The sequence below is a fragment of the Mus pahari genome, chromosome X (genome assembly GCF_900095145.1).
Source record: "Mus pahari chromosome X, PAHARI_EIJ_v1.1, whole genome shotgun sequence".
Taxonomy (NCBI): domain Eukaryota; kingdom Metazoa; phylum Chordata; class Mammalia; order Rodentia; family Muridae; genus Mus; species Mus pahari.
The window spans coordinates 88,578,605-88,602,687 of NC_034613.1; the positions used below are offsets into that span (position 1 = coordinate 88,578,605).

Below are 24,083 nucleotides of genomic sequence, written 5' to 3' on the forward strand. Positions count from 1 at the left end.
TTAAGGCCAGTCTGGGTTACCTGTGACTCTGCCTCAAATTTTCTCCCCAAAACTGTTGATGAAAAGCAAGGCCAAAACAACAAAACCAACAAGCCCTATGACAGAGCTAAGTAGTTTTCTCAAAGTCCAACAAGAAACCTTGCCTACTTAAAGAGTAACCTTTAAAAGACATGCATTTCATTTGATAGAATTTTGTTTAACACCAGAAATCATACTGGCTAGTTTTAGTATGTCCAATAAAAATGACAGAGTTTTACAAAAAGCTTACAGAAATATGTGCAGTTACCTGGCTATCTTGAGGAGACTGAGGGGAGTCAAGTAAGTTGAGTGAAGGGCGAGAAGGCTGAAATAACTTTGAAGGAAGATACATGTGAACATCTGCAAGAAGTTGACATTTATGGGAAAAGTTAAGATATATAGGAAAGTAATAAAACACATCCATCGTTGACAGCAGCATGAAGGTAACACACGGGTCATTTCTTTACAGAAGAAAAATGATGAAAATTTCCTTCACTGACTTTAATAAAATGTAGAATATTAAATAATTTTTAAAATAATCAGTGAATATTTCTATGATTTTGAAAGGATTTTCTGTAATTGTGCCATTAACTAGACATGAGATGTTATGTTTACTAATATGATCACTATTAAAAAGATGCTATCACTGATATTTTCATATAACAAAACACATAGAGAAAGAACTCTGCTACATTTTACTTTTTCTGGGCTTTCCTAGGCTAATATTTGATTTGTAGAAGTTGGAACTAGATGAATCTATCTAGGGAATCAAAAACATGTAGTGGCTGATCAACTTTGAGATGTTCCTAAGATGTTTTACTTACACAGTTAAAATACTTACCATAACCTCCAAGGAGAGAACTGCATGTCATTTTCACCATTTTATACAGAGAGACTACTCAGAGCTCAAATAACTAGCCAAACAAGTAAATAACACTTCTGGAAATTAAATTCTGGTTTTCTGATTCACAAATGATAAATGCAACTTAATGAACCTAAAGTTCATGTCCTTGCATAAACTCTTTCTATAGGGAGCACAACCAATGGGTATACTGAGCTTTTCCCTCTTCTCAATGTTAAACAATACCCTTGTGCTCACATTTAGTATCTGGTTAGTAATGGTCAATGAAGATTTAGGTAGCAAGAACATGCATCTCAATCATTCTCATCCTTATATAATGTAACATTCAAGTCATGTAGGTGTGGCCAAGGAGCCCTTCTCTCCCTCCACATGTAGCAACCATAGAAATACTGAACAATCTTAAGAACCATGGCTACTATTCAAATATACAGAAGGTGTCCTCCTCTGAAAACACTACTAAAGGAAGGTACTGGTTATGGAGAGGACGGTGGCGATACTGAGAAGAATGAGTATTCTATCTGAGACAGCATGCCTAGAACAACTGGGCGCACAATTATAGTGGGCATAAAGGGAGAACCAGTTATAGCTTAAAGAAAGTCTGTGTGTCTGTCTCTCCTGTTTTGTAGTATTCTAATGATGCTTTCTCTTTAAACAAAATTACCTTCAAAGAAGTAATTATTCCAAATTCTTCCACATCTTATTTCTATATTAAAATTGAATATACTCTTTTGTCCTGTGTCTTGCTGTTTTCCTGGTTACACCAGATTATGTGACAATATCCATGTCAAGACTACCTCATTCCTTTTGTAGCATTTGAGTGACTACAAAATTCTAGGTGCTGCCATAGAGGCCAGGAACAAAGCAGTGAATAATCCCAACTTCCTGCTTATGACATAATCAATGCCCTGCCCCCATCTTGGACTTCATGCCACCTTGTGTCTGACACTAGGGACTAATGGCATTACTCACTCTGTATATGCAGCTCCTTGGCCTTGGCCACCAAGGACATTAAGTCGCAAGTTGTTTGCACAGCAGCTCGGAATCGATCTAGCCCTCCCTTCCGTGAGGTAGGTGCTAGTTTAGGATGGGGAACAGTGTGTGCCAAAAGGTGGTCTAAATAACGGGCAACGTCATCACCACAGCGAGCTGCAAGGTTAGTTGGGAAAGGGGAAGAAACAAAAAGGAACATTTTAGTTATTTCAAAATCTAGCCTAGCAGTCAGAACGACTGGCTCTTGTACCTAAAGCACGGTCAGAAGTACACTGTTCTTAGCTCTTGGAGGAAAAAAAGCTTCTGATCATTATACAACCTCGTAGATTAAGATTTAGAGGTTCCGGCCATTTACCGGGACCCACCTGCTCTTCAATTGTTCTGAGACACTGGAAAAGTTACTGAAAGCTAAAAGCAGTATGAGTTTGCTCCAGAACAAGCAGAGCAAGTATTTCATTGTTTCTGTGTGACAACAGTGGTGGCAGAAGGGGGGCAGCAGTGGAGAAGGAACAGGACAGGCCCCTTCAAGTCCCACTAGTAGAAGAGACTTTTGTGAAGAAAGGCCAGGAAAGGGCAAAAACCTTCCACCAAATACTGAGTTAGTTGTAAACAGAATGTACAAACAATAGTTCTAATCAGTAGCCAAAAAGCATCTTTATATGCTATTGGTGAAATAGGACTATCGACCACAAAGTGCCTTTTAGTCAACATTTATTTATTTATTCACCAAATATGTGTTGTTACTATAGAACAGGCAGTGTCCAAGGCACTGAGAATTGTTATAGAAAGTATATATGTTCTGTATTCCCTTGGACTCACTCTCACAGGTATACATCTTACAAGGATCTCTAGCCCCATGGCTTCATGAAGCCAAGGAAAGCTATGAATAAGGCCTGATATAAAATCATGAACTTACTCAAAACATGAGGGTTTTTTTTTTCTGTAACTCTATTGTATAATTCTTGAGCATGAACTTTGTAGATAATGACATCGTATCACCCTGTCCAAAGGCTGGATCCACCTAGAATCATCTCTGAATTCAGATAATGGCAATGTCATAGTTTATGAACATTTGTAATGGTACAGTTAGAGAAACAGTGCTGGGATCAGTACCAAAGTCGTGCATCATCAGGTTCTGGGCAACCTTCAGTGACCTCTGCAGAAGTCCCCCAGTGATCTGATGTGACTAATAGAAACTAGCAGAGCTGCACGACTGCAACTCATATTCAATGGCATCCCAGTGACAGGTATCTTAATCTTGAATATAATCCAAATACTTGAGTAAAGAGATATCAGCTCCATTTAATTTTAAAAATGGTTTATGAAAAAAGGAAACACTAAGCAAACAAAGATGGATATATAGTAAATGTTGAGCACAAATAAAAAAAAGTAGTACTTAGTACTTCTAATGTGTTGGATTTTATTATATATGAGATTATGCTTGTTAGTACCTTAAGATAGATGCTAACAGTCAAATACCCAGACAACAAAAACAGGTCCACCAAAATTTAGATAGTTAGAAGAACCATTCTCTTATTGACCATTCTCTTATGGGGATTCAAACAATGTAATTCTTGTCTTGCATAGGTCAGTATTTTGACACCACAGTCAGTGCTTCTCAGTCATTTTAAATACATGCTATCAGAGTGCTTTCTCATGGCACTATGTGCATATCCTTAGCACTTATTAAATACACATTATTTGTCTAGTTTGTCACATAAAGCAGCAGGCATTCAGACTAGGCTTTTTCAAACTATACAGACCTCACAACTATCAATATATGCCTTTAATGATACATAAAGTATAATACCTTGAATTATGAGAAACTTTTTTTTTTTTTTGGTTTTTCGAGACAGGGTTTCTCTGGCTGTCCTGGAACTCACTTTGTAGACCAGGCTGGCCTCGAACTCAGAAATCCACCTGCCTCTGCCTCCCGAGTGCTGGGATTAAAGGCATGCACCACCACGCCCGACTTTATGAGAAACTTTAAAGATAACTCTAATCAAATTTCATATTTACTTATTCTTAATGCCAAAAGTAATATACACAAATGCATGTATGTTTGTATGCATTTATGTATGGTATTTTCAGCTGCACAACTGATTTAATATATTTTACTCACTATTGTTTCTTTCCGTTTCAAATCACCAGCTACTACAAAGAAAGAACCCCTCCCTAATCTTAGTAAGGCATATTCTAACCCCACACTCCATAATCAGTCACCACAGAGTTATTAGACCAGAAACCAAAGAGAAGTAGAGGGAAGAAAAATGCAAAATGAAGCCAAACAACAGTAGAAATCTAGATGTATTAAAGAGGAGTGGGGATGACACAGCATGAGATGGCTGGAAGCCTGAGTTTTAACAATGAAGCTAAACAATCATTTGGATTACTGTCTGGCCATCCAGCACCATTTAAAGCCTCCTTACCATTACTTGTTGAATCATAGCTATCCATCCAGTTGCCAGAGTCCAGATCATCATCATAGTCTTCATCATAATCTTCACTGTACAGCTTACCCTCAGGTCCAGGGTCCATGAAGCTTAAGTGTGTGCAGCAAGATGTTGTCAAAAACTCTGACAATTTACCTGTTTGGATCCTTACAATTACAGGGTACACAGAAAAAAGAAATTTAGGGAATATCTTTTTAAAAGTAACACAGTTTTAGGAGTATATCTCAATTAGTAAAGTACATGCCTAGCATGAACAAAACCCTTTGCTCAACTCCAAAAATTAAACAGATGAACAAATAAGCCACACTTGTAAATAAAGGAATGCTAAGCATATTTTAAGCATGTTGGGGAGATTTAAAAGAAAGGCCACTAATTAAAGTTTACAATCCTCCAACAGATTATTTCTATGTTCTTCCATTGCTGTACACTATGTTGGATGTCTGCTAAAAACCTGTATTAGCTATTAGAGACATAGATGGGGAATGAGGATAAATCACACAAATCTATAACATCATTTTAAAAATACTATCCGGCTGGAGAGACTGCTAAGTGGTGAAGAGCACTGACTGCTCTTCCAAAGGACCTGGGCTTAATTCCCAGTAACCACATAATGGCTTAGAACTGTCTCTAACTCCAATTTGAAAGGGATCTGATACTGTTTGCTGGCCTCTGTAGGTACCAGGCACATACACAATGCACAGATATACATGCAGGCAAAACTCCCATACACATAGAAGAAAAATAAAAAGAAATCTCAAAAAGTTTTAAAAATACTATCAAAGAACCATTTTGGACATAAGAGACAGTATATGAAAATTATATACATTGTAATAAATTAAGTTGAGCCATATCAGTTTCTACTTAAAAAGCCAATTCCAAAACTCCAAATGAAGTTAGTAGTACTAATTTTCATTTTTGTCTGTTTTTGAGACAGGGTTTCTCTGTATAGCCCTGGCTCTCCTGGAACTCACTAGATAGACCAGGCTGGCTTTGAACTCAGAGATCTGCCTAGTGGTATTAATTTTCTAAGGAAGCCAGCTTAAAGGGGCTACCAATGGCCAGACCTTGGATAATTTGAAAAATAAAAGAAATAATGATAGGAATGGGCCATGATACGTTGAATAAAATAAGAATCCAAAGAATATATATTAATCATAAGCCACAAAAATAAGATAATTTTTCTATATAAGAATTCTAATTCTAGATGTACACAAAGTGATAGAAACACTGTCAAATGAACCTTGGTTTATATATATGTATGTATGCAGACAAATTTCTAGAAGGCTATTTTATAACTCAGTAACAAGTTTCACATGCAAAAATCAATGCAAGCCAGCACCATTTGCTCAAAGACTTTTGAGGAAAAGTATGGGGCAGTGAGCTGTGCACAGACAGCTGGTCCTGGTCAAACAGGACTTGAACCCCGGTGACCCTAAGGGACAGCAGGTGTTCGGCCACACCTACTGGGCCCCTGGCTCCTGTTCCAGCTACAGCCTCCCACAGATCCTCCTGCCCCCACCCCACAGAGAGGCATGTGTGGCCATCAGTCATGTAGACAATGCCCCAAGCTCCTGGTATTCTGTCTGGACTCCACCCCCACAGTTACCTGGCCACAGCCAGGTATACTCCTCCTCATGGTTACTTGGCAACATCCAGGTAGACCAGGCCCACTATAAAAGGAGCTGTTTGTCCCCTCCTCCCTCTCTTACCCTCTTATTCTCTTGTTCTTACTTTTGCTCCCTTGTTCCCCCCTCTCTGCTTTCCCTTTGCCCCTCTCTCCATGTGGCCATGGCTGACCTCTGCTTCTCTCTTCTCTCCCTCTCTCTGCTTTTCTACCATAAATGCCTTAAAACCATGGACTGCCTCTTAGGACTGCCTCTTATTGGGATCCACCTTGCTGGAGCAAAGGAGCAGGTCTTCCCCTAACAAGCCATGCTTCTAACCTCCCACTGGGAGGCCTCCCTGTGCTCCAGCCACAACCCAAGCTGCCAATGAGCAAGCCAAGAACTTTCCTCCCTGAGGACCTCAGCCAAAGTTCTCCTCCCGCACCCTTCCTTCAGGCCCTGGGCCAGAGTCTGCCTGTGCCCCCTCCCCCGCTCTGTTCTCAGCTCTTCTGAGACATCCAGCAGTATCTGTGGTGTCCAAGAATGAGAACCTGAAGTCCCTGGCCTTCTTGCAGCCCAGGGACCCCAGAACTGGCTCTTTCATGCTATCCAACAGCATCTGTGGTGCCTGAAAGTCTGAGCCCAACTCCCTACTCTGGCAGGTCCACGGGGACCTCAGACTGTGCCTTTCCCACACCTGGAGAGGGGTCCTGTGGCTTCACACAGCCCGACACCTGCCCTGCAGTTTTGTGGGGGTGCTGCAGTCAAACTCCTGCATCTACCTCATCCAGTGGCCCAAGTCCTGGGCCAGATGCAAGACCCCATTTTTGACCCACAAAAAGGATATGAAGACACTTGGTGAACAGCACTAAAACAGAGATCATATCATTCATAATGATTAACCCATCTCAAGTGCTTTCAGAAATGATGTCTTGGGAAAGACTGCAGTGAATTCTTATAATTGTATGTATTGTTGCAGCATCTATTTGGATCTAAATTTAACTTTCTCATATTATAAGTAGGGCTCAAGCATTACTGACAGTTTCTTGTGCTCCATCTCCCCTGGTTCAGGGTATATGCCACTTACCTGGCCCCACCAAAATAGCCATCCTGCATTTTTCGAAGTGCTGCCAAGATACTTGAATTCAAGCTGGTTCCATCTTCATCTTTAAAAGGAAAGATTAAAAACAAAAAATGATTATGTGTCATTTTATCTTAGAACTAAGGGGAAATATTTCAATTATTTCAAACCAACATTGTACAGGTACCCTGTGCTTCAATTATTAAATGTGAGAATCAACATCACTGCAGAATGGACAAATGGTAAAGATTAAGTTCTTCAAAGGAATTATCTTGTTTATCACAAGTACCCAGCAATATTTACCAAATGTTTATGACACATACTATTGATGAACCAGCCCACCTCCACCTTAGGCTTGAAAGCTATCTTATATTAAAGGCAAACTAGGTTACTTCCTGCTTATAATGAAATCTTTGTTTCTCAAGGATTGGACTATGCCCACCCACCTGTAACCTTAACTACAAATGGTTTTGTACTACCTGTTCCAGGAAATTGCAACCATGTCTTTGTTTAAAAAAGTTGTTATGACCATATTGCATCCTTACCTTTGTTTGAAAAGGCTATTATGACTACTTTGTTATGGTCTTCCTGTAACCCCACCTATTAGCCTGTCAAATCCCCCATTTGGAAACCCCTTACCCCTGATAAAAGCCATACCTTGCTCATGTCCAAGGCTGACCTCTTAAACCACACTTTAGGAGGAGGCAGTCCATTCACATGAATAAAAAGAGCTTGCTTTAATTAATTGCTTGCTTTCATTAATTTGGCCATGATGATATGGGTCAGTGTTTGCTCGCCTTGCATCATTGGGATTATAATTATGGTAAGTATCTCATAGATGGTATCACTCACAATGATCCTTGGTGTGTGCAAATGTATGTGTGAATATGTATATATACACTTAAAATTCTCTAGAAGGGTACTAATTACCTGCTTTTTATGAAACTGATGATAATCTTGTGATTTGCCTTTTCCAATTTGTTCTTTCTGACAGCACTCAGGATGCAGAGGCAGGAGGACCATGAGTTTAAGGCCAAGCTGATTTATATAATGAGTTCCACAATAGCCTGAGTATATTGTGAGACTTTGCTTCAAAACACAAAACAAAATAACAAAAACCAATAAAAGCCAGACATAGTGGTGCACATCTGTAATTTCAGTACTTGAGAGGTGGATATAGGAAGATCAGGAGTTCAAAGCCAACCTTTGCTATATATCACGTTTGTTGACAGCTTATATGTAAGACCCAGTCTCAGAAATCAAACTGCGTCAATGAGATGGCATAACGGGTAAAAGTGCTTGCTGCCAACACTGATAACCTGAGTTTGATCCAAGGAACCCACATGATAGAGGGTGTATTAGTCAGGGTTTTACTGCTGTGAACAGACACCATGACCAAGGCAAGTCATATAAAAATGACATTTAATTGGGGCTGGCTTACAGGTTCAGAGGTTCAGTCCATTATCATCAAGGCAGGAGCATGGCAGCATCCAGGCAGGCATGGTGCAGGAGGAGCTGAGAGTTCTATGTCTTCATCCAAAGGCTGCTACTGGAAGACTGACTTCCAGGCAACTGGGGTGAGAGTCTTAAGCCCACACCCACAGTGACACACCTACTCCAACCGGGTCACACCTATTCCAACCAGGTCACACCTCCAGATGGTGCCACTCCCTGGTCCAAGAATATACAAACCATTACAGAGGGAGAGGACCAATTTCTGCAAACTGTTCTCTGACTTCCACTACATGCATGTGTATGTGCACATACAACAAATAAATAAATAAATAAATAAATAAATAAATAAAATAAAATAAAGATTTACAAACATCCATATGTAAATCAAACAAAACAAGAATAAACACATGGAATAAAATAGCTTGATGTAGTGGCAAATGCCTGTAATCTCAGCATTTGGGAGGCTAAAGCAGGAAGACTGATATGAGTTCAAATCATCTTAGTGAGATTGTAGCCAGCCTGGGCCATAGAGTAGAATTCTGTGTCAAAAGAATTAAAGAGCAAAAGAAAAGAAAGGAAACATCAAACAGAATAAAACAAAATGGCTTTGTATCATCTTTCTTCAATTTTCAATACCACCAATGCAGAATATTATCTCTTCACCTCACATGGTCACTAGTTTTCTTGATGTCAGTCTACTATGATAACAGAACTATTGCCAACAACTAAAATCTACTAAATACAACTTGTTTCATGTCATTCTGTGGTCCTCCCTTCTCCCCAGAGGTTGTTGGCCACCAGCCATGAGAACAATCATCTTCAAAGAGAAAGCTCAACTTTATTTGGACTAAATCAAGGGCTATATCATTTTGTTTTGTTTTGTTTTTTGGAAGGGGGCAGGGATTTTCAGGGTGAGTAAGTTTCATTAGCTAGAGTTTGGGTACTGAAGAATGCCTCATCTGTCTGGAGAGGCATTCCAAGAATTTCAGGTACCTGTTGGACAGGTTCTTACTGGGAGAAAGGAAACTTAAACATGTAATCTCACCCAGGCTACACCCAACATTCTGCAGGGAGACAGTGTGGGGGATTTCAGGTTCCCCAGACAAGGTCAGAGAGGGGGAAACCCAGCTGGTAAAGGAAATCCTCCATTTTGCTCAGAGCTCAGAGGAGCATTGGGACATGGTAGACTGTGACCTTAAATTGGCAGGGTTTCCCCACATCACTCCTTACTCAAAAACTTTGGAAAGCTTCAACCTCTTATGTAACTTGTAATATAACTTGTTTTAAATATCTCTGCTGATTTTTGAAGTATGTCTTCATAACCTGAGCCTACCTTACTTTGCCAGTTTTGTTCATCATAGTACTCTACTATGTTCAAGTTGGCCTTGTCACCAGCCTCACACACAGGCTCATTCCTCTGTCCAGGCCTCACTCAAGGCAGCCCCCAGCCCAGTTAAGATCGCATTCTTCTTTCCTCCTCCTATGTGAAGAGTAACAATTTCATGGCAGTGGTGGTGCACGCCTTTAATTCCAGCTCTTGGGAGGCAGAGGCAGGCAGATTTCTGAGTTTGAGGCCAGCCTGGTCTACAGAGCAAATTCCAGGACAGCCGGGGCTACACAGGGAAACCCTGTCTCGAAACCACCACCACCACCACCACCACCACCACCACCACCACCACCACATCAGGGGATCTGATACCTGTTGGGTTTCAGACTCAGGAGAAGGAGCTGAGGTGCATATGTAACATACTAAAGCAGATCTGGCCTTCAAGCTTTCCCAGAATCCCTGTTCAAGACCCGGCTGGCGTACTCTGCCCTCTACCCTGAACTTTCCAACCCAGGGCTCAGGTCTTCACTATATACTTCAGACATTTTGGCCTCTATCTGCATTTCTCCTTTCTACTGCCGGTGCACTTTCTCTCTCTGCACCCCATCCCCTTTTTTTGTTTCCCTGTCTGCAGGGCAACTTCCCTGACCTCCTCCTGTAAGATCAGCTGCCCCCAATAAACCTGCCTTTATACTTTAATTTGGCTTCAATTGACTTATTATCAATGCCCTCTTTTGATCTCTGTGAACACATGCTCCTGTATGTACCCTCACATACATTAAAATAAAATCTTGTTAAAAGAAAAAAACAAAAGCAATTCCAAAAACTTAAGTCTCACATCAGCTGAAAATTTCTTTGGCACCATGGTAACCTTCAGTGCTTCAGTACTTCCTAATCTACTGTCTTGAATTTGTCTTCTATTATTGTTATTACTATTATCCATTAACTTTGCCTTCTAAATTAAACTGTGTACTATTTGAAGACAATTGTGAGAATACATTCGTTACTAAACAGACACTTGTTAATCATCTCAAGTAAGGGAAAAAAGAAAAATAACAAAGACTACCCTACTTTCTCAGCTCTTGTTATTTTTGAAGCCCTTTTCAGATGTGACCAAAATTCTTCCCAGTCTGTCTGGATTTTAAATGATTCATGATAAATGGTTCTTTTTAATGAAAAGGAATTTTATGCACTTTGGCAGTACATGCAGTCCTTTGGAAGCAAAAGCAGAGACACAGAAAGAAAGAAGCAGCCTCCAGTCTTTTAATCCTGCAGGAGCTCAGAACAATAGAGTATTTCCTTGTGAGGAAGCACCTCTCCCTGCCCCCAGAACAAACCAAAAGCCTTTGCACTTTCCCCATGCTAGATCTTCCTTTTCCCTAAAACAAGTTTCCGGAGGAGAACTTGGGAACTTCCCTAGAAATCTTGATGATCCACTGGGATAAAATAGATGTAGGTGTACTAGTACTGTCTTTAAAAAGAATTGTAGAATACAGCTTTTGGAAAAGTGTCTCAAAAATCATTCTTGGAAGCTATTTATTCTCTGCTCCATTTTTAGATTATGGCTCTCAAACCACTTGAAATATTCTTAGGTATCCATTTGTTTCATACTTACCGTCTTCACTTCCTAGAACATAAGCTTAAATAGAGCAGAAACCATACCTGCCTATCATCAACTCTGTTCAGAGTTTAGAAAACTGTCTGGCACAGAAGATAAGCTGGTGAGTACTGATGTAAAAAGTAGCTCTGCAGTGGGATGCTCAAGAGCTACACATGTGACTTACTTCCCTGCTTCATTCAGCCCTTACCAAGCATGGTGTGCGAGATAGGGAAAGTGATAGTGGGCTGGCCTGTCATCCTCCAGCGGCTACAGAGGTAGGAGAGATCTGTTCTGAGCATTTCAACTATCATCTGGTTGTCCAGAGCCAGGTAGAACTGTTGCTGGTCTATAAACTGAGAAAAGGAAAAACGATCATTCAGGAAGTTTTGCTCTCACAAATATCAAATAATATTTTTCAACGTTCATTTATTTATAAGGCATACATGTCACAGAAAAAAAACAGTACTCTCACATTTAGTGGCTAATAATTTCCAAAGTACATGATGGCCAATAGTAGGCACAATAGTTTCTGATAATTTTGAAGTGTTTTCTTCCTAGTTTCTCATTTTGCAGCCTAAGCTGGTTTTAACTCATAACCCCCCTGCTTGGGAATTCCTGAGTCCTGGGTTACAGGCATTCACCACTATTCCCAACTTGCCATCTATCTTTTAATATGAAGAATAAGACTCAGAGACAGTATACGAACTAGCACACACATCTCATTAGCAAATGGAAAAATCAGAAATAAGAGTCTATAATCACTTCATCTTTTTCTATGTTTGTCTGAGCTGCACTGTTTTAGATATGACAAGTGGGGAATTTAAATTTTCCTTTCAGAAAATATTTACTGTGGTGCTAGAGTTAAGTCCTGGTCTTAGTGCATGCTTAGTGAATACTCAACCCTGAGCTCCAGCTTCAGCTCTTGGGTGAGACAGAATACTCCTGTGGAGCTCATAATGACCTTGCTAACCATGTTGCCCAGGTTGGCTCTAAACACAAGTCTCTTGCCTCATCCTCCTAAGTGCTGGGATTACAAGCACGTGAAACCAGAAAATCATTTCTACTACCATACCCATGTGCAATTGAACTTAGATCTATTATTAGATCAAATGTCAGGCCGCCAATATGTATAATGACAGCTTAACAGCCTTGATATTTTTCTTTAAAGGGCACTGAAGTTTTCCATGCAAATGAAAGGGCTCCTTCCCCACAGGAAACACTTAATTTAGCACTTAAATAAAATGACTGTGTTTCACTCATAAAGGATAAATGCAGTCTTCATTTAACTTCCAAAAATAAGAAAAACTGTGTAAGGACCTGAACATTTAGAAAATCCCAACCAAAATTTACCACCTGGGACTACTGTTGGTAATAACAGTCACTTGGCAATTTTCTATGCTGCAAGTTCAATTTTGTTCAAGTCAACAAACACTTATTGAGTTATTTAAGATATGCAAGGCCCTTTGGGACTCTGACTAATCCAATTCTAGCAAATGCTTTACTTCTGTGGTCTGTGCGCTCTCTCTCTCTCTCTCTCTCTCTCTCTCTCTCTCTTTCTCTCTCGCTCTCGCTCTCGCTCTCGCTCTCTCTCGCTCTCTCTCTCATTTCCATTCATCTCAATGAATTTTGCAGCTTATCCCACTCACCTGTGGAGTGAAAGTAAAGATAGTTTTGCGAATGTCATAAAGTTTTGATGTTCCAAGCACACCCATGAGCCTGTAGGGTCGCCCACTGAGTTTCATTCTACTGTTGCATCCTGACACAGAATTGAGAAATGGTCAGGAAATTCTTAAGTGTACGAATTAAAGCGGTATTTGTTTATACAGATAATACAATGTACATGTATGCATAGAGACACACAACCACCTCATTTCCTTCCGTTTGAGATGTCTTCCTTTTACAGTTTAGCTTTCTAAATTCAGAATCTATCTTGCAATCCATATCTGTGTTAAATAAATTGTATACATATATAACTATACATTATATATAAATATAAAACTACATTAAATATTGTTTAAGGTACTATAAGGGAATTGTTCATTCACTGACATAAACTTTTCCTTCATCAGAGGGGAAAAGTACTTCACATATTGTTCTAAAAATGTTTACCTCCAACATATGTTGAATATTCTTTCTTGTCACTACTGAGAGAACCTCTACTACATGATTTTGGCTACAATATATTTTTATAAGTACTTGATTTGTTAACTTCACCAACATGAACCTTTTCACGAACATGTGTAAGTATATATGCAGGCAAGTGGAACTCCTCAGGTGTCATCCTCAGGAATGCAATTCATCTCCTTTCCAGCATGGGTCTTTCACTGACCTAGAATCCACCAATTAGGCTAGGCTTGCTTGACAGTGAGCTGCACCTCACTGTTGGGACCATAAGCATGCATACCATCCGACAATTTCATATATATTCAGGGAATCAAAGAAGTCAAGTCCTCATGATTACAAGGTAAGTGTTTTACCTATTAAGCCACCCGCCCCCCCCCCAAACATTACATTTTCAGAGTTACTTCAACTTGTAATGGAACAGACCAGAGAATGCTCAATGCCTTGGCCACATTCCAAGTTCCACTGAATAACTCTCATATTTGCTCTAGGATTAATATCAAAACCAGTTTTATTCACGAATTCTTGTTAGTAAAATGTTAATGGTTATTGTATATGCTGTGTATGTGTGCATGCACTTTCATGACATGACCCACATGGAGGCCACAGGGCAACCTTCGTGAGCTGGTGGTGCTCATTCCTTTGGATCTGAGATTGAACTCACTTTGAGTTTCTAGGATCAAACTCACGTTATCAGGCTTAAGTGGCAAGTGCTTTTACCATCACGAGGGCCTTTGATAGTATTATTTTATGTGTAACATAAAATTTATCATTTTAATATTTTAAGTGTACAGTTTAGTAACTTCCTTTGAATACATCACTGTGTAAATGCCACTGCTATTCACCTCCCCAGAACTATTTCATCTCTCCAAACTGAAACTCTACACCCATTGAACACTAAGGTTCCTTCTCCTCCCAGTCTCTGACAACGAATTTCTACTTTGCATCTATGAATTTGACTACTCAAAATTTCTCTTATTGACTAGAATCCTTATCTTTTCTTTTATAACTAATAGATTTATTTCACTCAGCACAATATCTTCAAAGTTCATACATATCATAGCACATATTACAGTTTCCCTCCCAGGTCACATATTCCACCCCCTGTATATGCCACCTTTGCTTTTCTATTCAATTGCTGATGAACATTGGGAGTGTTCACATTTTTTGGCTATTATAAACAATATTGGAGAGTAATGTAGAAAATATCTATTCATCTCTCATTCCATTCCCTTTTGTGCATATACTTAGAATTCCTGAAACATATACCAGGCCTATGTTTAACTTGAAAAAGGATTTCTTTTTGTTCTATGTATATGCATGTATTATGAGTCCAGTATCCCTACTGATCTGGTTTTTTTTTTTTAACATTTTTGTTTTTAGAATTTCACACAAGTACTGTGTTTGCATATTTTTCACTCCCTTGAACTCCTATGTCCCTCACAATTCCTTTCAAACTCATAGCCTCTTTATTATTATTTTTATACATGCACACATATGTGTATATACATGCATATGCATATATAAAAGCACATCTTTTTAAAAAGGTTTATTTATTATTATACATAAGTACACTGTAGCTGTCTTCAGACACACCAGAAGAGGGCGTCAGATCTCATTACAGGTGGTTGTGAGCCACCATGTGGTTTCTGGGATTTGAACTCAGGACCTTCAGAAGAGCAGACAGTGCTCTTAACAGCTGAGCCATCTCACCAGCCCATAAAAGCACATCGTATTGAGTCCATTTAATGTTGCCTATATGTATGTGTTCAAGGCTGACAATATGGGATCAGAAAACCTATTAAGGGGTTGTCCCCAGAGAAGCCTGGTTCTCACTCATTTACCAGCCATAGTGCCTGTAGCTATTCATCCAGGGATGGGGTGTTGTAAGATTAACACAGGGCCCCCAATGGAGGAGCTAGAGAAAGTACCCAAGGAGTTGAAGGGGTCTTCAACCCTATAGGTAGAACAACAATATGAACTAACCAGTGCTCCCAGAGCTCGTGTCTCCAGCTGCATATGTAGCAGAAGATGGCCTAGTTGGCCATCACTGGGAAGAGAGGCCCCTTGGTCTTGCAAACTTTATATGCCCCAGTACAGGGGAAGGCCAGGGCCAAGAAGTGGGAGTGGGTGGGTAGGGGAGCAGGGACGGAGAGGGGGGGAGGGTAAAGGGAACTTTCAGGATAGCATTTGAAATGTATATAAAGAAAATATTTAATAAAAAAGGATAAAACAAGTTTTTTCCCATTCACAATGGAATGCCAACTGGCATTGCCATTATACACATCTTATTTAGACAACACCAAATGCTGGTAAGGATGTAGGGAAAGGGAAGCCTCATTCACTGTTGGTGTAATTGCAAATGGGTACAATTGCTCTGGACATCAGTGTAGAGAATTCCCAAAAAGATAAAAACAGATGTCAATATGACCCAGCTAGACTCCTTGGCATGTGCTACTATAGAGATGCTTGAGCAGCCCTGCTCACTGAGCAGGGGTTTTTGTTTTGTTTTGTTTTGTTTTGAATCTAATTATTGGCCGTTTGTGTCTCTTCTTTGAAGAGACGTCTTTTACTTTTTAAATACTTTCTCCCTCTCTCCCTGCATGCCTGTGTGCATGTATTTGTGTGGGGTGAGTGTATGTGTTCACGTGCTACAGAACAACTTTGTGTAAATGAATCTCTCCCTCCCTATTTACATGGGTTGTGAGGACCAAACTCAGTGAGTCAGGCTTATGTAGCAAGTTCCTTCACCAGCTTGTAGCTGCCTGCGGCCACACTGAGTTCCTGAGTGGGAGGCAGGAGCTGTATGGGAGAAAACAGCTAGAGAAATAATGGGGGCCAAGACATATTTTTTCTGATCAAGGCCCCAAAGTTTACTAAGAGTCTGTGCTTATATAGGGGGGAGGCCCATCCCCTGCAGATCTATTCTTGAAGCCTGTCGCCAGCCTGTAGGCAATGTGCTGTCTGCAATCTGCTGGATGCTGTCTCCAGAATATCTCAAGGGCCTCAGCAGGTAGCAGTGTCTTGGAGAAGAGCAGCAGCAGGTGACAGAACAATAGAGCCATTTAGGTCTGAAGGTTCCACCCCAGGTGGTCTCATGCTCAGTGGCAGCAAGGTCTGAATCAGCCTGCTTCAAGGCTACACCAGCTGATCCATTTCACTGGACTTAAAGAAATTTAAGTCTTTGAATCCAATTGTTAATAGTTGGCTCAGAGTCTCTTTGTTATTATTTTTATACATGCACACACACATGTATACACATGTGCATATATAAAGGCACATCTTAATTGAGTCCATTTAGTGCTGCCTATATGTATGTGATTCATACAATTCTTGATGTTTTCTGAAAATTAATTCATTATCATATATGATATATAAATATTTTGTCCTGTTGTATAAAGTTATCTTTTCATTTTGTTAATAGCTTCCTTTGTATACATAGGTTTTACTATGATGAAGTTGCATTTCTCTATTTTATCCTTTAGTTGTCTCTATGCTTTTAGAATCATATCCACTCAAGAAATCACTGTCAAATCCAATGACAAGAAACATTTCATGCTTTCTTCTCAGAATTTTATAGTTTTATGTTTCATACTTTGATTGTTTGTGTATATTGTTAGGTAAGGAATAAATCTCACTTTTCTGCATGTAGACGTGCTTTTGCAGAATTACGTATTGAAAAGACTGTCATTTCCCACACCGAATGGCATTTTTAACAAAGATCATCTGGCTACATATACAAAATTTTATTTCTGGGTTCTCCATTCTAGTTTATTTTATACCACCACCATAAATTTTGATTATTGAAGACTTGTAGTATGTGTTGATTTTAGTATGAGTCTTCCAGTTTTTTTTTTTATTTTCAGTATTGTTTTGACCACTTGAGTGGGATTCCCTTAATTTTCCATACAAATTTCACTGTTTTATTTTTAAGTTTTTTGAGAAGGGCCTCATCACGTAGTTCAAACTAATTAAGACCTTTTAATCTTTCTGCCAGAATACTAAATACTGGGACTCTACATGCTCCATCACATGGATTTTTTTTCTGTTTTTATTTACTAAAGGATTTTAATTAATATACTGTTCAAGTGACAGAAAACCCATTAAGAACACCCATTATTTATAGCAACAAAGGTACAAGACTTTGTAAATATAATTAATTCATTTACCCAAATATTATAGAGAAACAGACTTTAATCAAAATATTCATATACATTTAATCTATCATACTCAAGGTTTATGCTACATTCCACAATGATTGAACAAATTTAAATAGTCTTTCAAATCTGGGAAGTGGTGTCATACACCTTTAATACCAGCACTAAGGAGGCAGAGGCAGGTGGATCTCTATTGAGTTTGAGGCTACCCTGGTCTACACAGTTAGTTCCAGGACAGCCAGATCTGCGCGGAGAAACACTGTCTTGAAAAACAAAAAACCCAAAACAACAAACAACAACAACAAAAACTAAGCAACCAACCACCACCAAATAAATAGTCTTTCAAAGTTTACCATAAAAGTCAGGTGCTTTGGTAATAAACCATGAAACATTAGAGATCTGAAATGTAACTCTTATGTTTTAGATGCCATTTCTTAGAATTCCTTGGAAAATATTGATGATATTAGTTGCAGAATATACAGACACCAAAGAATTTCTTCTTATCCCTGGATTTACTTTGGGAATCATTAAACTAATCCTCGCATTGGGTCTCTACTAGATAAGTTTGACTTTTTCACTGAAGGGAAGTAATAAATGCTCACAATTTACTAGTAAATATTTAGGATTTACGACTACCTCTCTTAGCAGCTGTTTTCAGAAGGCTAATTCTGAATTCTTTATTGCACTCCAATTTTAATTTTTAAAAAAAATCTTATTAGAATTTTGATAGAGATAGAATTTTGATTGCACTCATTCATATGTTTGTATAACACAAGAATAACATCACATGCATCTTGCAATCCATAACCATTAGATATCCCACTTATTCATTCCTGTCAGTATTAATTGCTCCTGGAAGCCTTCATTAATTATCTATTCTTTCTTCCTTCCTTCCTTCCTTCCTTCCTTCCTTCCTTCCTTCCTTCCTTCCTTCCTTCCTTCCTTTGTTCCTTCTTTCCTTCCGTCCTTCGTTCGTTAGTTCCTTCCTTCCTTTCTTTTGGGATAGGGTTGTTCTGTGTAACACAGCTTCGGCTGTCCTGGAATTCTCATTGTAGACCAAGCTGGTCTTGAACTCACAGTGATCTGCCTGCTTCTGCTTCCCAAATGCTGGGATTAAAAGTATGTACCGGGGCTGGTGAGATGGCTCAGTGGGTAAGAGCACCCAACTGCTCTTCCGAAGGTCCGGAGTTCAAATCCCAGCAACCACATGGTGGCTCNAGTGGGTAAGAGCACCCAACTGCTCTTCCGAAGGTCCGGAGTTCAAATCCCAGCAACCACATGGTGGCTCATAACCATCCATAACAAGATCTGACAGCCCTCTTCTGGAGTGTCTGAAGACAGCTACAGTGTACTTACATATAATAAATAAATAAATCTTTAAAAAAAAAAGTATGTACCACCATGCCCAGTCTATTATTTTATTTTTAAAATCAAGTCATTATATTTATTGTTAATATGAGGATTAGTCTTTAATTTCTCTTTTGAAAAGCAGGATGTTTTATCATTTTATTAAATTTTGATTTGGTGTATATTCACTGGGCACAGAAATGGGTTTTATAATTTCTTTAAATATCAAGTACTTTAACCATATTTATCCCCCAGACCCTCCCTGTTCTCCTTCTCCATATCCCCTCCCACTATTAGCACCATTTCTACCCCAGCTTCTCTTTACTTTCATATCTCATAAACAGCAATACATACATATGACTTTATATATCTTCATAAAATCCAGGATTTTATAAAAGTAAGAAAAAATCCAATATTTATCAAAGTCTGACTTATTTCATTTAACATGATAATCTCAAGTTACATCCATGTTTGCAGACAACAATTTCTTTCATTAACATTTGTCATTTTTGGTATGAGTTATTTTTACCTATTTGATTATATTTATCCTGATAGTCTTTATTCTCTTTGATGTAAATATAAATGTATTTTGTTGACTTAGATTTTTGATCATTTATTGTTAATGTATAGAAATGAAAATGTATGATTTTGTGCCCTATAACTTTGCTGAATTAGTTAGTTCTAAAAGGCTTTAAAAATGTATCTGAAATCATTAGAATTTTATCCATATCATAGCACAAATGAACACAGATCCTAATTTCAATTCTTTATTTACAATTGGATATCTTTTGTTCTTGTTTAATTAACAGAAGTGTGTGTGTCTGAACCAAGCAACTCCATAATTCATGCACATAGAAGGCTGAGGCAAGAAGTAAATAGTAGGAACTAGGATTCTGAGGTTAGAGGCCAGCCTAGGTACAGAGTGAGGTGCACTTTCACATTACATATACACTGTGGGACCGTGAAAGACAGCCTGTTTTCTGATTGAGCTAGGGTTAAACCCCGGAGACCCAGCAGATGTTCCTGCAAGTCACAGAAGGAAATTTGCCACTCTCCCACACACTAGGCTCCTGACCCAAGGCCTCAGCTCCATCATTCTGTGGTCATCAGTCACATAGGGCAAGGTAGTCTGTACCATAGCCCCTGGTAGTCTGTCTGGACTCCAACCCCACAGTTACTTGGCAACGGTCGGATATGCTCCTCCCTACCATTACCTGGCAACACCCAGGTAGGCCTGGCCCACTATAAAAGGCTGCTTGTCCCTCGTCCCTCTCTTACTCTTGCTTCTCTCTCTTGCCCTCTTGCTCCCCCTCTTTCTGAATTCTCTTCCCTCTCTCTCCACGTGGCCATGGCCCACCTCTATTTCTCTACTTTCTCCCTCTCTCTGCCTTTCTCTGCCTCTACTACCCTCTTAGCTCCCCTTCCCAGACACTTCTCCCTAAGAAAGGTATTTAACCTCAGGCCCACCCTGAGAAAGGGAGTATAGTTTCGCTCATCACAACTCATGACAATAAACACCTTAAAACTATGCCTCTTCTTATCAAGATCTGCTGTGCAGGTCATCCTCTAAAGAGCCTTGCCTGATCTCACATAGGAGGCCTCTCTGAGTTCCCAGACAAGGTCTCCACCAAGCCAAGCTGCCTGAGCAAGCCAAGGACTCATCCCCATGGGACCCAGCCAGTGCGCTCCTCCTGCACTTTTCCCTTCAGGCCCTGGGCCAGAGCCAGCCCCCACAGGCCCCTACTCTGTTCTCAGCTCTTCTGCAGTGTCTGCGGTGTCCAAGAACTAGAACCTGCTGTCCCTGGCCTTCATGCTACCCAGGGATGCATGAGCCAGCTCCTGGTAGTTCCCTGGGGACCTCAGACTGAGCCTCTCCACCCCTAGAGCAGGGTCCTGCAGCTTCTCACAGCCAAATGCCAGGGCAGCAGAGGTGCTGGGTGTGCACAAACTTCCCACACCCCACCTCGCCCAGTGGTCCAAACCCTAGGCTGGATGTGGGACACCATTTTAATCCACAGCACAAAATAAATTATTTTTAAAAGTACAATTTCAACTCCAGGTATAGCAGAATATTTTGGGTTTTGTGGTCCTTATATTAAGAATAACAAAAAAGGAGAAGAAAAACAGTATAAAACACACCAAGAGGCCTTAGAAACTAAAATGAATAAATGAAAAGCCAAAAGAATACTATCCAGACAAACAGCTCCTCCTCCTCCTCCTCCTCCTCCTCCTCCTTATATGGCAGTAACCAACAGCTCTCTAATTGAAATAAACCTGCTCAACACAAGTGAAATTGTGCCTGGTACTGAAAACCTAGCCAACTACCCAGGGCTAATGAAGTTATGCTACTTTATTAAACCTGCATAATCCCTAACTATAGTTTTATCCTTAGTGTATAGTTCTTAATCCTCATTATAAAAACACCTCCTTGCAATAGACAGAGACCATTATATAAAATATTAACTGTTCAAAGTACAGAGAACAATTGACTATCCAGAGCTAGCTGATCCATCTATAGCACAACTCTTGCACATAAGACTCAGGGATCATAGCAAAAGCAGGGGGTTAATGGGGGGAAAGATCATAAGAGCCAGAGGAAGTTTTCTGTGAGATTTCATCTCCTAGAAATGTCAGAGAAGCTTCACCTACGAAGTCTGATCAATGTGGCTGCCTAAAGACTTGAACAAGGATGACACCAATAGACACATTAACATGGAAGGGGAAATCTCATAGGACCTCAACGCTAGAAAAGGAATGACAGGCAACCAAAGAATGCTGAGAGAAGAAGAAATAGCCTTCCTCAGAGAAGAACCCCCAAATTGGTTACCCAATATCAGTTAGCCTTATAATTTTTTTTCTTAACTTATATTCTTCTTGACAATTTCCTTTTCCTCCACTCCTCACAATCCCTCCCCTCAAATCAATTCCTCCTCTGTTTCACTTAGAACACACAAACATACACACAGACACACACAGAGAGACACAAACACACACACAGACAAACACACACACCCCACATACAGCAGGCCTACCAGGGATATCCACTGAACATAGTATAAGACCAGGTACAAACCCTCAAATCATGGCTAGATGAGGGAACCTAGGAAGAGGAAAAGGGTACCAAATACAGGTAAAGGAGTCCCACAAGAAAACCAAGCTACACAGCCAGAATGTAATCACAGAAAACCTAATGCAGATCCATGCAGACTCCTTGATTGTTACTTGAGTCTATGTGGTGATACGTTGTTAATCCTATGGCCTGTGATTTCATGGTGTCCTCGACCTATCTGGCTCCTACAATTCTTTCTACCCCTCTCCTGTAGGATTTCTCTTAGCCTTGTAATCTTCTTTTTTCCTTTAAGTTTTATTGCATTATGATGAGAAAAGATATATAATTTCACTTTATCTGAATTTGTTAACATTTAAAAACATATTGTGAGTAAACAGACTTACATCACATTCTTTTTTTTCTTTTGTACCCCAACTCCTCCAGGAAAGCCCTCCCCACTTCAAAGCCTGCAATACCTTTCATTTTTAATCATATTCTTTAAAACTTATAAAATATTGTAACAATAAAAATGAGTACTATAAAAGTTGTTTGATATAATAAACAATTGAACAATCTTATGTAGATATTTGTCTACAGCAACACTGAAAATACATTTTTCTCAATATAAATTTTAAATAACTCCAAATATATTAACTGTATGATACTTTAATAAATCACTATTAGTTTTTCAAATGAACATAAATAGATAAAGTCTTTTTGTTTGTTTGTTTTTTAGTAGACCTTAAAATCTTGGCTCTTACTGTGGTACAAACACAAAATAAGAACAGTTTTTGGACATTGGAGTTCATTGTAGTAAGGCTGTTCTTCAAAGTCCCTCACATCACCAAAGGATTTTTACCTCCATAGTAGATAAGCTAAGAGTTGACAGTTCTGCTGTGACAAGAAATGAATTGTAGGCACGATTTTTGGATACAGATTTCTTGCTATGGTCAAAGCTATTTGACTTGAGTGATTGTCATCATTCGCAGCCCACAGGAAACAGGTTACATTCATTTAAGAAATGGTGTGTGTATTAAGATGGTCTATCCATGAAGCCATTCATCAACTGTTTCAATGAACAATGGTTCTGCTTGGAGGGTGGCACAGACATTAGGTGAGGGTAAGATTCTGATTCATTGGTTGTAATGATTTTGAAAAGCATTCATCTCAGTATAAGAGTAACATAAAGTCTTCTTCCTCAAAATTGATACAATAATTATAAATATCAAGCAAAGCCTTCAGTCTCACTCTTTGCTGTTCTCTTACAAGCCACCTGCCAAATTAATTGTTTACATTTCTTTTGACTGTATAAATAATTTTGAAATATGTAAGCTGTTCTGAAAACCATACTATAATAAAAAAAATCAAATAAACAATCCTACTAATAGAGAGACTGAGATAGGAGAAGCATGATTTCAAGACCATTATGTGACCCACAGCAAGACCCAGTCATGTACAAGTAAGCAGAAAGTGTATATGGATTGTGCAATATTGGACCTATTTCTCCCATTACCAACTTAGAGAGATCACTGGATGACAGCTTGCAAATTTCTAATTCCTCACATCTTTGAATTTCAATTGATTAGGATATGTTGGTAATATTAATTTTTATATTAAGAGATATTAAGGAAAAGTGATTGTTACTTCCTGTTAATTTTCTTGTTAGAGGTGGAATTCTGTTTGTGTGGGTTTGTTGAACAATTACGTTCTTTCTTCTTCTAGGGTGAAGTTTCACTCCTTGTGTTGGTGTTCCCCATCTATCATCCTTTGTAGGACTGGATTTGTGGAAACATATTGTGTAAATTTGGTTTTGTCATGAATATCTTGTTTTCTCTGTCTATGGTAATTGAGAGTTTTGCTGGGTATTATAGCCTGGACTGGCATTTGTGTTCTCTCTCTCTCTTTTTTTAAAGATTTATTTATTTATTATATGTAAGTACACTGTAGTTGTCTTCAGACACTCCAGAAGAGGGCGTCAGATCTTGTTACGGATGGTTATGAGCCACCATGTGGTTGCTG

The 24,083-nt window shown here is 39.2% G+C and overlaps 1 protein-coding gene across 6 annotated transcripts in view; it reads right to left on the reverse strand.

Annotated features, from left to right (window-relative positions):
- Nucleotides 1-24,083, reverse strand: part of Phka1 (phosphorylase kinase regulatory subunit alpha 1) — a 136,480-nt gene that overhangs the window by 43,314 nt on the left and 69,083 nt on the right. For 4 of the 6 annotated variants that reach the window (XM_029534351.1, XM_029534350.1, XM_021187453.2 and 1 more), the window contains exons 15-20: nt 13,037-13,146; nt 11,599-11,743; nt 7,015-7,093; nt 4,300-4,469; nt 1,850-2,026; nt 287-378 (exon numbers count right to left, since the gene is read on the reverse strand). In XM_029534351.1, coding sequence (XP_029390211.1) covers nt 287-378; nt 1,850-2,026; nt 4,300-4,469; nt 7,015-7,093; nt 11,599-11,743; nt 13,037-13,146 — 773 coding nt within the window. The remainder of the gene's footprint in view (nt 1-286; nt 379-1,849; nt 2,027-4,299; nt 4,470-7,014; nt 7,094-11,598; nt 11,744-13,036; nt 13,147-24,083) is intronic. The other 2 variants (XM_029534353.1, XM_021187458.2) reach the window with 1 other exon arrangement.